The 14,069-nt window shown below is 36.9% G+C and overlaps 1 protein-coding gene across 1 annotated transcript in view; it reads right to left on the bottom strand.

The window, feature by feature from the left end:
• LOC136848546 (uncharacterized) overlaps positions 1-14,069 on the bottom strand; it is a 401,222-nt gene that overhangs the window by 178,500 nt on the left and 208,653 nt on the right. The window contains exons 10-11 of the mRNA XM_067120822.1: positions 12,428-12,556; positions 9,394-9,510 (exon numbers count right to left, since the gene is read on the bottom strand). Coding sequence (XP_066976923.1) covers positions 9,394-9,510; positions 12,428-12,556 — 246 coding nt within the window. The remainder of the gene's footprint in view (positions 1-9,393; positions 9,511-12,427; positions 12,557-14,069) is intronic.

Here is a 14,069-nt window from a genome sequence, read left to right as displayed (position 1 = left end):
TTACATTTTGTATAAATGGTCATAACAGGCTTTACAGGGGGTCTTAAGGATTCAGGAACCCAAAATACTTTTAAATATCTAGCAAGTTAGCTTCCTTTTACAATTTCAAGTCTTTAACTACTAATGTGAAACTTACTGTGAAAGGGTTTAATGGTTAAAAGGAATATTCCACTAGTCTTGTTGAAATTCCTATTAAACTGGGGAATGAAACCTTTGCTATTTCCGCTCTAGTCGTACCCTCTATAAACTTGCAATTTAGTTTACCTTGTCTTGGCTGGGTAGTTAGTATAAGGCAGAGTAAATATTTTGTATTTGCTGACAAGCTTTTATCAGCTAATTCTCAGAGCATTGATGATGTTCAGCTCTTGTTAGGAGTAGATTTTTCACATTGTCTTTTGGGAAGAGACAGTGTTAGAGAGTCCTATATCCGTCTGCTTATATTGAGACTTCTATAAGAATAATGCTAATGGGAAATGCTGATAGGTTCCTAATTAATCTTACATCCCTAAATGGTAATGAAATTTTAGCCTTGAAACCATTAAGGGGCAAAAATTCCAACACTGAACACGGTACATATTACACTTTCCCTTGCCATTCTTATTTTCTTACTACTAGTGTATCTATGAATGGTGAATTTTACAAGCTCAGTGACATTACAACAAATTGTTCTCTCACTGTCCTTTCAGACAGAGGAACTATTATTGATAGGAAACTGCAATAAGCAACTGATCAAATCCTGAAAATGGAGAGCCAATTTTACTTGAACTATGATAAAAAAGTTTACAGTGATGAATCTAATCAGATCAATAACACTTGTGGACTACACTTTGAGAAATTTCCACAGGAAAAGTGATGGACGCATAGTTGTTTCCTTGTTATGGAATGGGAAGGTATCACACTTTTTGAGAAATTAATCTCTTTCCAAGGCTATTCTTCAATCAAATTTGAAAAAATTACTTTGCAAGAAAGGTTCCTTGCAGTTGGTGGATAAATGCAAAGGAGCAATTGAAGGTGGGGATTATTGAGCCAATTTTTTACTTGGAAGTATTTGAGGCTGAATATCCTACCTACTCATTCCTTCCTCATATGCCAGTTTTTAAGCGAGAAAGGGAAACTAGGGAGTGTCGCATAGTATTTCTTTCTAATTTGCATGAATCCTCTAAGAAACTGTCACTGTCACATAATCAATGTATGTATTGCTGGAGCTAACCTGAATCAAAAGCTTTCTTCTGCATTTCTCAATATCAGGTTTGATGAAAAAAATTTTATTTTTGATCTGAAGAAAGCTTTCAGTATGTTGGCTTTCAGTGAAATTGATCAGTCTAGGCTGTTATTTTTTTGGTTTAGGAATGTCAGCGCAGGTGATTACACCCCAGTTGCTTATGAAAATGTCAGCTTTCATTTGGACTTCGGTGTAGCCCATTTCTTTTGATGGTTTCTTTGTATTATACATTAGTTTTAACTTCCAGTAATGATTCAAGAATTGATGAACTAAAGAAACTTATATATATGCTTTAATATATATGGATAATGAGCAACTCTGTTGACTTGAAGTGGGCCTACAATCAATTAGCTGGCATATTCAGACCTTATCAATTTGAAACACAGCAGCTGGTGACTAATGATACTGATCTTCAGCATGACATAGATCAGTCAGAAGTTCTTACTCCGGAAGTCAATAAATTGTTTGGACTTGAATGGAATAGATTTGCAGATGAAACTTTCACTGGGCCAATTTCCCTTGACCCAGAAGCTACCACTAAGAGATTAATTCTTGGGTCCATTGCCACTCAGTTTGATATATTTGGCTTCAACTTGCCTTTATTTAACTGACGTAGGCTTTATGTGCACAATTTGCAATGTCAAAAGGGTTCAAACTGGGACCAGCCTCTTAACAGTCAAAAGCTTAAAGGCTGGAGGCCAGTTGTGACATAAATGGGTGTGTCATTTACTTATTGCATGTGGAGACTGGTGAACTTACCTTTGTGAATGCTAAAATTATTTGGTTAATACCCAACTGAAAGGTAAATCCATACCATCTTTAGAGATCCACGCCATTAATCCAGGAGTTGAACAATCTGTTGACCTTTATTTGGATCTTGCTGGTCCCAACTGTATAAAACCTATGAAGATGACAAAGATCTGCCTATTTTTAGATTCTTCTTGTGCCCTGCAGTGGTTAATGAGCTCTTCACTTCCACTTAAGAAAATTAACCAGTGTTCTACTTTTGTACTGAACAGAATTTTCAGTATACAAAAACTTTCAAAAACATACCCTGTTCAGTTTGGGCTTACTAATGGCAAGGAGAATCCAGCTGATATGGTGACCAGGTGCATATCACGTAAATTGCTAAAAAAGTCTTGTTTTCTTTCAGGCCTAGACCTGAGTAATATTATGACACACGACATGCAGTTCACTATTCCTCAAGAAAGCTATCTTTCTGGAAATTACATGAATCTTTCTAATGTTCTTCTGTTTAAGAGAGATTACTTGGTGAACATTTCTGACTTTTTCAGACTTTAGAAGACTTGTTTTGCTGTACCATCGGTGCATAATATGCATACACAAATGGAAAAGTAAAGTGGAAAGGCAAGTTAATGAACAAGAGGATAAGAATTTTTTCTCATTAGCCATTTGCTATTTGGTTTTGAATAGTTAACAGAATCACTTTGCTGATGTTTTTGAGAATTTTTGTAAAGGTTTTTCCACAGTAAAGGATATACCAGGTATAGTCTCTCAGTTGAATTTGTGTGTTGATAACAATGGCATTTTAAGAATGAAGAGCAAATTTAAGAATGAGAAAACATTTCCTATTCTATTATCTCAAGACAGTCATTTAACAAAGTTAATTATACTGGATATTCATCAGAAATTAGATCATTCTGGGTGCTGTGCTGTACTTTCTGAACTCACAAGACATTATTTTATTCCTAGAAATTTTTCAGTTAAAAAGGTTTTAAGTCAATGTGTTCACTGCAAGAGATTTAATGCATGCCCTGTCAATCTGAATCAGAATTGTTACAAGGAGTTCAGGGAAGACCCACCAGTTGTGCCTTTCGGCAATATTTTCGTTGATTATAAAGGGCCTTTTACAGTTAAACTGCAGAAGGAAAATGCCGTGGTATGGCTATTATGTTTTACCTGCACTGGGTCTCGTGCAGTTAATTTAAAAATTTGTAGATCACTCAGTGTACCAGATTTTCTTAGAGCCTTTTCTCTTCATTGCTTCAAGTTTGGCATTCCACAGTTATGCATTAGTGACCTAGGGTCACAAACAGCTACAGGCACTAATGTTATAACTTCATTTTTGAATGATCCACACACACAACTGTATTTTGAGGAACAAGGTGTTAGACCTTTAACTTTTCAACAATATTTCAGAGGATGTAGTCAGTTTGACTTTCTTGTCAAGATTTGCATCAATGAATAAACTTCAGTGCAGGAAGTTTTTAAAAACTAAATCTTAAATAATGTACAGTATCTATATTTTTTAAATGAAGCTTACCTCTCCTTTATGTAGCGGATTCTCACATTTGAAAAAGGTGGGCAAAGTGAAAATGAGCTGGCCCTTTAACCCTTAAACGCTGAGCCTCTATTTACAAAAGTGTCTGCCGTATGCCGGCGCGGTTTGAGAGTTAGCGCCGAAGCGGAAAGAAAGTTTCTTTCAAAAAATCACAGCACGCTTAGTTTTTAAGATTAAGAGTTCATTTTTGGCTCATTTTTTTGTCATTGCCTGAAGTTTAGTATGCAACCATCAGAAATGAAAAAAATATCATTATCATATATAAATATTGGAATATATGACAGCGCAAAAAAAATTTTCATATATAATTGTATACAAATCGCACTGTGAGCAAAACAGTTAAAGCTAATGAGTTATTTTTTTTTGTTGTATTGTACACTAAATTGCAATGATTTTGGTATATAACAAATTGTAAAACAATCAAAGCAACACAGAGAAAATATTATCATAAAATGATGCATGAATTCGTAATGAGCGGATGTAATAAAAAGTTTTTTCAAAAATTCACCATAAATCAAAATAATTGTGCTAGAGACTTCCAGTTTGTTGCAAAATGAAGGTAAATAATTGAATATTACTAGAATGTAAGAGTTTTAGCTTACAATTGCATTTTTCTACCATTTTGGTTAAGTCAAAGTTGACCGAAGGTTGAAATTTCGGCACTTATCGTGATTTATATGAAAATATTTCAAAACTCATAAAAGCTACAACCATGAGTTATTTTTTGTTGTATTCTACATGAAATTGTGCACATTTTCATATATAAAACTTTATGTAACAGCTAATATAGAACGGTGCAAAAATTACAACAAAGTGACTAAAGAAATTCTGAGATTTTCAGCAGAGTTAGCGCGCATGGACGTAAGGAAAATGTTTTTTTCAAATATTCACCATAAATCGAAATATTGTGCTAGAGACTTCTCGTTTGTTGCAAAATGAAGGTAAGTGGTTGAATATTACTAGAATGTAAGAGTTTTAGCTTACAATTGCATTTTTCGACCATTTCGGTCGAGTCAAAGTTGACCGAAGGTTGAAATTTTGGCACTTATCGTGATTTATATAAAAATATGTCAAAATTGATAAAAGCTACAACCATGAGTTAATTTTTGTTGTATTCTACATGAAATTGCACACATTTTCATATATAAAACTTTATGTAACGGCTAATAGAAAATGGTGCAAAAATTACGACAAAGTGACTAAAGAATTTCTGAGATTTTCAGCAGAGTTAGCTGATGCTTTCTTTTGGGATAAGAAAGAAATTCGCGCATGCGCAGCTGGGTCATGCTTGTAAACAAAACAACAACGTGATCCGTGAACTCCCAGCATCCCTCAAGGGGCATGATTTAAAATTTTTCGCAAACGAGGCCTATAAGTATTTTTCTGCGAATATTTAAAAAAAACTCTTTGTAGTCGACGTATTTTACGTCCACTCGGCACCCGACAGACAACTTTTGTCAACATAAAATATGTAGTACAAAACAATTCTGTGCAAATAAATGTTTGCTTACTTAGTGAATTCAATCCTCAAGCTATTACTGCTGCCTAAAGAGGATTGCCACTCAGGTATGAATACCTCATCATGAAGATGCCTAAGGTCTCTTTGGAGGATGCCCCTTTCAGCACAGAACCAATGCTGGATATGTAACAATACCTACAGACATGAAGGTACACTTCCTATACTCAACCAAACTTCCCTGCAAAAAAACACATCTGGATCTGAAAACAGTAAAAAAGTAAAGCTACCACTTAACTCGGTCATAATATCCCCTACACAAAATACAGGAGTGTATGCTCTGCAAAAATTATATTGAATCTCCACATCACAAAGATAATTCACAGCAAAATCAGAATTACAATGCCACTGAGTAGCTTTAATAACTTTCTCTTAAAAAAAGTTCTTTCAAAAACTGATAGACATAGCCACTGCTCAAATGTCATGTGGCTTTACCTTCATGGTAGGTAAGATGTCAGTAACCAATTTAGCATGAGTCTTTCACCAAAGGTCTAATGAAAAAGGACATTGCATTCTAACTCATAAGAAAATCTGGCTTCTGGACAGTACAAAATAGATTCTTTACATTAGCTCTAATGTCTTTAGGGCGGCAACAAGATGAACCTGAGGACCACATCTAAGTTCCATGATAAAGGGGGTACCAGATACCTGGGACCTCCCACTGAAAAGCTTTAGTGATATCTTTGATATCTTTGTCTTTAGACAGATGCAGGCCTTTATGTCTAAGAACTGAAGCCAACATGCCCTATAGCCTTTAATGGCTCCTACTGAGAATTTTTCACATGCTGAGAAATAAAAGAAACTGTATAATGTTGGAAATAAAAGAAACTGTATAATGTTGTTTATAGAGGTACAAGTGCTGGGAAGCCCCTTAACATAGCATCAGGACCTATACACTGAACTGGCCAATGATGATGGTAGATTTGATTTGTAGAATCCTTTCTGGTACTGACAGTCTCAACGCAGTCAGCTGTAGCATGTGAGGCTTGTGATGGTAACTTTCCTCCCTTGGCTGCTTCAGAAAATTCTTCATGACAGAGAGAAATCTGGACAGATCTATAAACCAATGAAGTCAGTCTGGAAACCAGTCTTTCCTTGGCTACCATGGGATAATCAATGTCATGTGACACCTTACGGAATTGCTTAACTTGCTGATAAATCTTTTGATCATAGCATAGGGAGGAAAAGCATAACAGTCCAGACCTGACAAGCCTAACAGCATGGCATCCACCACCCACACCAGAGGATCTTGAAAGGGTGAACAAAAAAATAAGCAGACGATGTTTCCACTTGGTTGCAAACAGGTCTATGAAGGGGGACCCCCTCAGCTTCCACAGCCTGCTGCATACCTATGGATGTAGAGTCCACCCTGTCGCTATTACTTGATACTTGTGGCTCAGTACAGCTGCTATAACGTTCATTCTCCCAGGAACAAACCATGGCAGTAAGGTGATGTTCCTGCTCTCTGTCCATAAAAGGCTCTGCCTTGTCAATTGAAAGAGAGACTCAGACTTCATTCCCCCTTGGTGCTCCAGATACACCAAAGATTTGGTGGTGTCCAAAAATACTGCCACCATTCAATTGCATACCAGGTCCTCCAGCTCTTGCAGTCCCTTACATACTGCAAACAGTTCAAAAGACTGAAATGAAGTTGCTGCTCTTCTTGAGTCCTCAGACCAAACAGCTGCCTTTCACCTGCAACCACACCCCACGCCTCTGTCTGATTTGTCTCTACACAACAACAGGTCCGGGCTCTTTGAGATCCAGCAATACAGTAAACCCCCGTATTCGTGGTCTCACTATTCGCAGACTTACCTATTCATGGATTTCTCTGTGGAAAGTATCTACCCATTATTCGCGGAAAATTCGCCCATTCGTAGTATCTTTCACTGAGAAATACTCACTAATTACTATATTTTTATGTCATTTTCATGACTAAATGTACTTTTTGTGATAAAACTATTAAAATACTCAGATATAAGCATTTTTGGAGTTATTTTGTGTTTAAACTATCAAAATAGGCAGTTCTAAGTGATTTTAGAGGGGTTTTAAGTATTCGCGGATTTTAGCTATTCGCGGAGGGGGGGGTTGCAGTATACATCCCCCACAAATACGGGGGGGTTTACTGTACCCCATGCCGAAGACAAAGTTTGTCTTTCCACCACTGGAATGTTTCTTCCAGATGTATGGAAACTATAACCAGATGAAAATCAGGAAGTACCCTCCGGTCCCAAGGCTGTCTCATAAAAAATCGCAGAGGCGTCGTCCCTAACCTTGCCCCTGGTACAGGCAGTCCCCACTTACTGGCGGCATCAGTTAACAGTGTTTTGGTGTTATGGTGCTTGGCTAGCGACATCATTAACTAGACTTTCGGCTCCAGTAAGCGATTTTCGGTGCCGGTAAGCAGTTTACTGGTATCGGTAAGTGGTATCAGTAAGCAGTTTACCAGGGCCGATAACCAGTTAACGGCACCGTTAAGAGGTTCATCGGCAATTTTTGGTTAGTGGCGCTCGGCCGGGAACGGAACCCCCGCCATTAACCAGTGGCTGCCTACAAGCTTCTTCAATGAAGACATGTGCAGTAACAGGGACAACAAATTCACCAATTCTTTGCAGACTTTGCTACAGACTTTGGGAAGATGTCGAGGAGTCAAGGTGATGGTGGAACCCAGTCATGAGAAAGTTGAACAGTTGACCTTGATGTAGTTTCGTCAGTAAAGGGCTCCTGGTGTGCACATGCGCAGTGCTGAGTTGAAGGCCACTGCAATGAAGTTTGCAGGTTTCTCTGAGCCATGTCATCTCAATTCAGTAGTCCTAATGCTCCAATAGGTGGTCACTTGACCATCTTGGCATTCAAACTCTCTTAGATGGGGACAACATTCATCACCCACACACTTAGCTGTCACTGTTGTCTCCTGGCTTTTCATTTCAAGGCCAAAAATGAGGACCCTTTGAAGAAAAAATCCTCTAGTCTTCTAAGGGAATTCAGAATTACAGATAACACTGTGCTAAGTCCAAACACTTCAGGTTTACCTAGATGTCGCAGCAAACATTCCAGGTGGTCCTTTTTTCTTATATCTTATCACAAACAAGCCACTTTCTCTGCATGGGCTTACAATTGTCTTAGTGGCCCTAATTAGAAAGGCGGCACGTACCCCTTCCTGGTTCGCATGGCATCAAGGAGGTGGGTGCATCCCTGGTTTTTGTTGAGAAATTTTGCAAAGAAGTCTCCGAGTTCACAAGGTCATCATCAGAGGCAGCATTCCTCACACAATGCTGCCATGATGTCCAACAACTTTGGGTACACTGTGTTGGTAGGTGGTATGGCAAGTCCCTGTCCCACAGGCCCCTTAGTAAAAAACAAAGGGCCTTCTTGATGCCATGGTATTCCTGAGATATTGCTGTGTAGGGGGGCAATAATGCTATATATACAAAAACAGCATAATCTGATGTCATATTAGAACAATATAAAATAGCACATATACAGGTTCTCATTTTTTCCTATCCTTCATTGCTGAACTCTAATGGGTACCCTGAATAAAAGAATGTAGGTAAAACTCAAGTGGCTTTACCATGGGCTATTTATCATTTGTGTCACTGAAATTTTTTAATCAGGAGCTAGGCCTTTTTGACACCTGTCCATTTCTTTTGTATGCTCCTTTGAGGACAAACAACAGCTACACTATAAAAAAGCAGGTTTTGAAAAAGGATAAACCTGCTTTTGGAAGCCACTGTAAGTCCCCACACCCACCCATTTTCCCTAATAATAAGGCATTGGAACTTGTGGTGAGTATTTTTTCTTTCACAGGCCTGGCAAGTAATGGGGATCTTAGCCAGTCTATGAGCTGCTGTCACATCTGTGTCAGAAGGGTGAAGGACAATCAGGTAATCTCTGTAGGCAAAGGAAGGAGCCCTCTTGCCTTGAATCATTTTATATTACATCACTATGTCTATAAAAGGCACTCGTCTGGCCAAGACCAACTATAAGGGAATTCTTTGATATTTATTGGTCAGTCTATGAAGCCCTGGGGAAATCATACAATTAACTCCTTTGGGGACTCAAAGTGGCTACTAAAAATAAGTTTTTCCTTCATCAAAACCTGCTTTTTTACTTTTTCCTGCTTTCCATAATCATTCCTCTTTTCCTCATTTCTCTACTGAATAATGAATTATTTACTGTTTTATCTAATTGTCAGCATTATAGGTCATTGCTGTTGATCTACTTAATAAAATCACATCCTTGGATCCTTGCAGTAACTAATACTGCCATTTTAATTTCTTTCAATTACCAATGAAAACATTACAAACTGGTAACAGGTATTTACACAATAAAAAAATTAATCAAGACACAAACCTTAATGAGGAGAAAATCCTCTTCTACAGTAAAAGGGCCTTTGGAAATATCTGGGTCAATCATTCTCCATCGGCTTTGGATCTGAACACGGCTGAACCCCACAAAATGTTGATGAACCTATGTAGAAAGTACACACTTGGTACATGAATTACAAATATATATATATCAATACTTGTAATATTTACCATTAGTCTTCAAATATTTCTGTCATTCCAAATGAACAGAGCCTTGGCAATTAAAACTAACATTTGAATCTATGGTAATAAAGATACTGAAAATTCATGCACAATTCACATACAGCAATAAAAACCATGAAAAGTTACTGCTCAATGCTCAATCATACTACACCTACATGCATTTTCATTTTTAGATACTTTCTTATTCAGCAAGTAACTTTTGGAGGAACAAGTTGCAATCCACATTGCTGAAATGCCTGAAAGAATTTATCCAGCCTCAGAAGTTCATTAAGTACCAGCAGAAATGCCTTAACAACAGTATACACGGCCCTTATATAAATTACACATTAAACTGTTGTGCATGCTTTACCATGCTGCTTGATGCAGTAGGTGCAAAAAGGTCTCGATGTTCCGTTGCTTCATGATTTCTTAGATGTTTCTGTCTTTTTCCTCTTTAAATTTTCTAAATTATATTATACACCCTTTTCATGATTATTCTCCCATTCTTTCTTTATGATCAAATAACACACTCCTGCTAGTACAGGTATACAATTCCATTTATGCTAACATAATTTTATCTACAACTTTGATTCATCCCTACATTCCTCATCCTCCCTAACTTACTCCAAAATTCTAAATTAAGTTTAACCAGATCACTGAGTTTAACGGCTAATCTCCCATAAGATTCCCCTAAGCAATTCATCCCAAAAACTTTAGCCTTTATTCATTAATGAAGTCAAACTTTTCTACCACAGAAGAAACAGTCTGACAACAGCTTCACTCCTATTGTTATGAAACAGTAACATCAATAGTTTGATGGATCTTTCCAGCATCCTTGGTTTATACAATGTACATGCAATCATTTGTCTAACTGTCATGCCCCTTCTCAAGATACAGGCAGTCCCCAGTTATCGGCGGGGTTCCGTTCCCAACAGCGTGACAATAACTGAAAACTGCCGACAACAGAAAATCAGCAATAATAGCGACGACCCTTGGTTATCGGCGCTGGTATCTGGTTTATTGGCGCCAGTAGCCAGGGATCAGCACTGCCAATAACCGAGGATCAATGCCGATAACCGGAGATTGGCGCCGATAACCAGGAATTGGTGTCGAAAATCCTGTTTTTGTCATTGCTAGACAAGCGCCATAAAACCGGATCACCGACAACCGAGGCCGCCGATAACCGGGGACTGCCTGTACATGACTATGTGGTACATTTTCTTCTCTGCTATATAATAGTACTCTTCCTGCAGCTGCCTCTTTATATACACAGGATAAGGAACAGTTGTCAGAAAAGTCATGGATATGGCCCAGAAAATCTTAGAAACAGGGAACATATGAAGAGTTCAGTTGGAAAGTAGAAAGAAGACAATCATGTCGAACTAACAATTATTGATTTTAAGAATTTTCGCAGGCCTACAATATCATCTCCAACAATTTCAAAGCATAATCAAGCAATCTTTTTCCCTAACAATTTTTAGATTGTATTATTATTTCAATACTCTTTTCTTACTCTTTTGGTCAACATCCCTGCCTTTCTCTTATTTTTATATAATTTGGTCAGCTCATCAACAACTGGCTCTCAAGCTTCTTTTATCAATAAGCTTGCTATTCCTGATAGTTCTGGGGCTCTTTACCTTCACAAGGTACATTTTAACCTCTTCCAATGTTAAATTTTCTATTAGTCCTTTTATTATGCCAATGTCTTACAGTTTGTATTCATTCGCTTCATTTAGAAGATTTTTCAAAATATACTTCCAATGTACCATAATTCTGAAATGGCCTACCAACCTTTTTGCACTTTATGTAGCCTATAGCCATTCACTTTCTTACTAACCTTTCAATGCAGGCATCACAATCCAGTATTTAGTTAAGGATACAAAAATGTTTATCCATCTCCAGAATTTTCTCCTTTGCCATGACATGATCCTCCACCTTATTAATTCTTTTTATAATTAAAGCCACCTAATACCCTCTATTCCATCCACACTATTGTCTGGTACAGCTCCTGTGACATTTGTTACTTTCAGTATATTGTAATCCTGTACCACAGTTCCTACATGATCATTTTCAGAACTGCATCTTCTACTTGACTTCCTTTTTGTCAACATAGCCTTATTTTTTATAATGACTTGCAATCTTCAGTTCCCCCACCCCACTTTTCCATTTAGTAAACATTTCAAAAGTGTTCTGAGTTTGCTCTTAACACTCGGTCATCTGGATACAAAACTTCAAGTGGTCTTACTGTCTTCACTACTTTGTCATTTCCTGTATTACCATGATAAAGTAAATGCCATAGTACTGATCAACTGCCTTCCTTCCACATCTTGTGTTACTGTACAAAATCACTAGCTGTTCATCAAAACTTTTTGGTACCCTCAGCCTTTGCAACCACCAACTATTTACTTGTCTTGACACTATGTTGAATGACTCTCAGGACCTACAAAAATACCAACTTCTCTTCAGTAAATTACTTCTAGAAAAGTTTTATAATTGTAAAACTAACAATTCTTGTTAATTTCGATACCTTTCTTGAACTCTGTTCCACCACTTTCTCTCACAGTATTTTCCAACCATTTTCAAGCAGTCTAATGGGTCTAGAGCTTTCAAGTTGTACTTCATATTTTTCTCTGTTCTGTATACTACAGTATTAGAATTCTGTAATACCTCTTTCCACATGCCTAAATACTTTACATTTTCCTCTGCATATGATTAGAATTTTATAATACTATCACATTCCTCTTTTTCCACATGCCTAACTTAAATATTTCTTTTGTAATGCAGAAAAAACTATTAAAAGAAAAGATTATCTCTCAAGAGCTTCACAGAAACAACAAAAACCAGTGTATTTATCTTACCTGTGACCATGGAATGTGATTGCCAACACGCAACATATTGACAGTTTGCAACAACTTATCGGAATCCTTTTTGGTCCACTTACAGGGTTTCAACGTGGGCTCAATGAAAGAGACGTAGCGCTGCATTACCTTAGGGAAAAAATAAAAAAAATAAGTACCCAACCAAAATCACCACATAAACACCACAGACTTGGCAATCTCTCATTACGAATATTTACAAAGAGAATAATGGTATCATTGCCTTTTAATCATTGTTTATAATAACTGTGGAGTGTAAAAGATTATTTTACAAGAAGTTATAAGTAGCAGCATTTATACTGATGGCCCTTGGACTCTTCTCCACTTTACTGGTGGGTCATAATAGAGTAGAGTAGATGCTGATGGGTTATACCAAAGTGAAGACAGCTAAAAAAACAGTTTTTCTCTCCTGGTAGATTACTTCACCTTCCACTATCAGCATGAGGATTACTTCGATAAGCTGGCAATAAATACAGACTTCAATGAAATTGTGTTATGAAGACATTACCCATAGCATTTTGCAGTCCATGAGTAAAACTGACAGTACACAATACAGTTCCTTGAATTGACTTTTTTGTAGTTTTTTGTAAATAATTACACTTGGTGTTTTACTTGGAACAATGTTTCTGCACAATGCTACCATTGGTCCCAGTATTTCCATGAGACTGCTTTTGGGTATTTGGTATAAAGTACTTATAAGTTGAGCTGCAAAAAATTGGGTTATTCATTTATGTTAAGTTCCAGTCAGATAGTTAATGTGTTCTACAGTTATTGCCTTTTCAAATTTAAATTTATGCTTTTTGTATAAAACCATTTTGATTTAATTTGTCCTATGTTCTGTGTGAATTGTATTTCTTTTATGTTTTCTTACCTTTTAAACTTTTTCACATTTTTATATTTTGGGCTCTTCCTGCTACAACACTAATGAACAGATGACATTAACTTTTGCTTGGATTTTTTCTTGTGTAGTTTTATCCAGATTTGTATATTAACCTTCCTTAATCTATTTAGAATCAATCATACACTTATTTATAATTTCATAGTCTGTATTTGCCTGAAATGTGTAAAAATCCATTGCTTTTTTAATAATTTCATATTTTATACTTGCCTGAAATGTGTTAAAATCCATTGCAATGTCAATTTTTGCTTACAGTTAGTAACCTTTATGAATGCTAAATGATTACTTTGTGACACAAGGCTGTTTACTATAGCTTTGTTACCTATTACTACCTTGTGCCTCTTTTACACTCAAAAGCTTAAGCCAGCAATCATGGTTGAAACAACTGATTTTGATTCTAAGTACAGAACCTGAATTCAATAAGAAACAATGTACACCAGACTCAAATTCAGCTATATCACTCCTGAAAGCTGCATGGATAAGTTCCTGTCATATCTGTATCCAAGCAAAAACGTACAGATTTGAATCATGGTCAAGCCGATACACTTATCACCCTTTGAATGTAGTTTACTCCCAGGTTAAATGAATATATGATATCAAAGGGTGCTTATGGCAAAATATTTGTGAGTATAAAACACTCACGCATGTATTAGGGACAAAGCTATCATGATGGCTGATTTTGATTATCAGTACAAAACCAGCACTCCACAGGAATATGTACAGTAC

Source organism: Macrobrachium rosenbergii, chromosome 19 (assembly GCF_040412425.1).
Source record: "Macrobrachium rosenbergii isolate ZJJX-2024 chromosome 19, ASM4041242v1, whole genome shotgun sequence".
NCBI lineage: Eukaryota > Metazoa > Arthropoda > Malacostraca > Decapoda > Palaemonidae > Macrobrachium > Macrobrachium rosenbergii.
The sequence above is the reverse complement of the archived record's forward strand: the minus strand, read 5'-3'. Positions and strand labels throughout refer to the sequence as shown.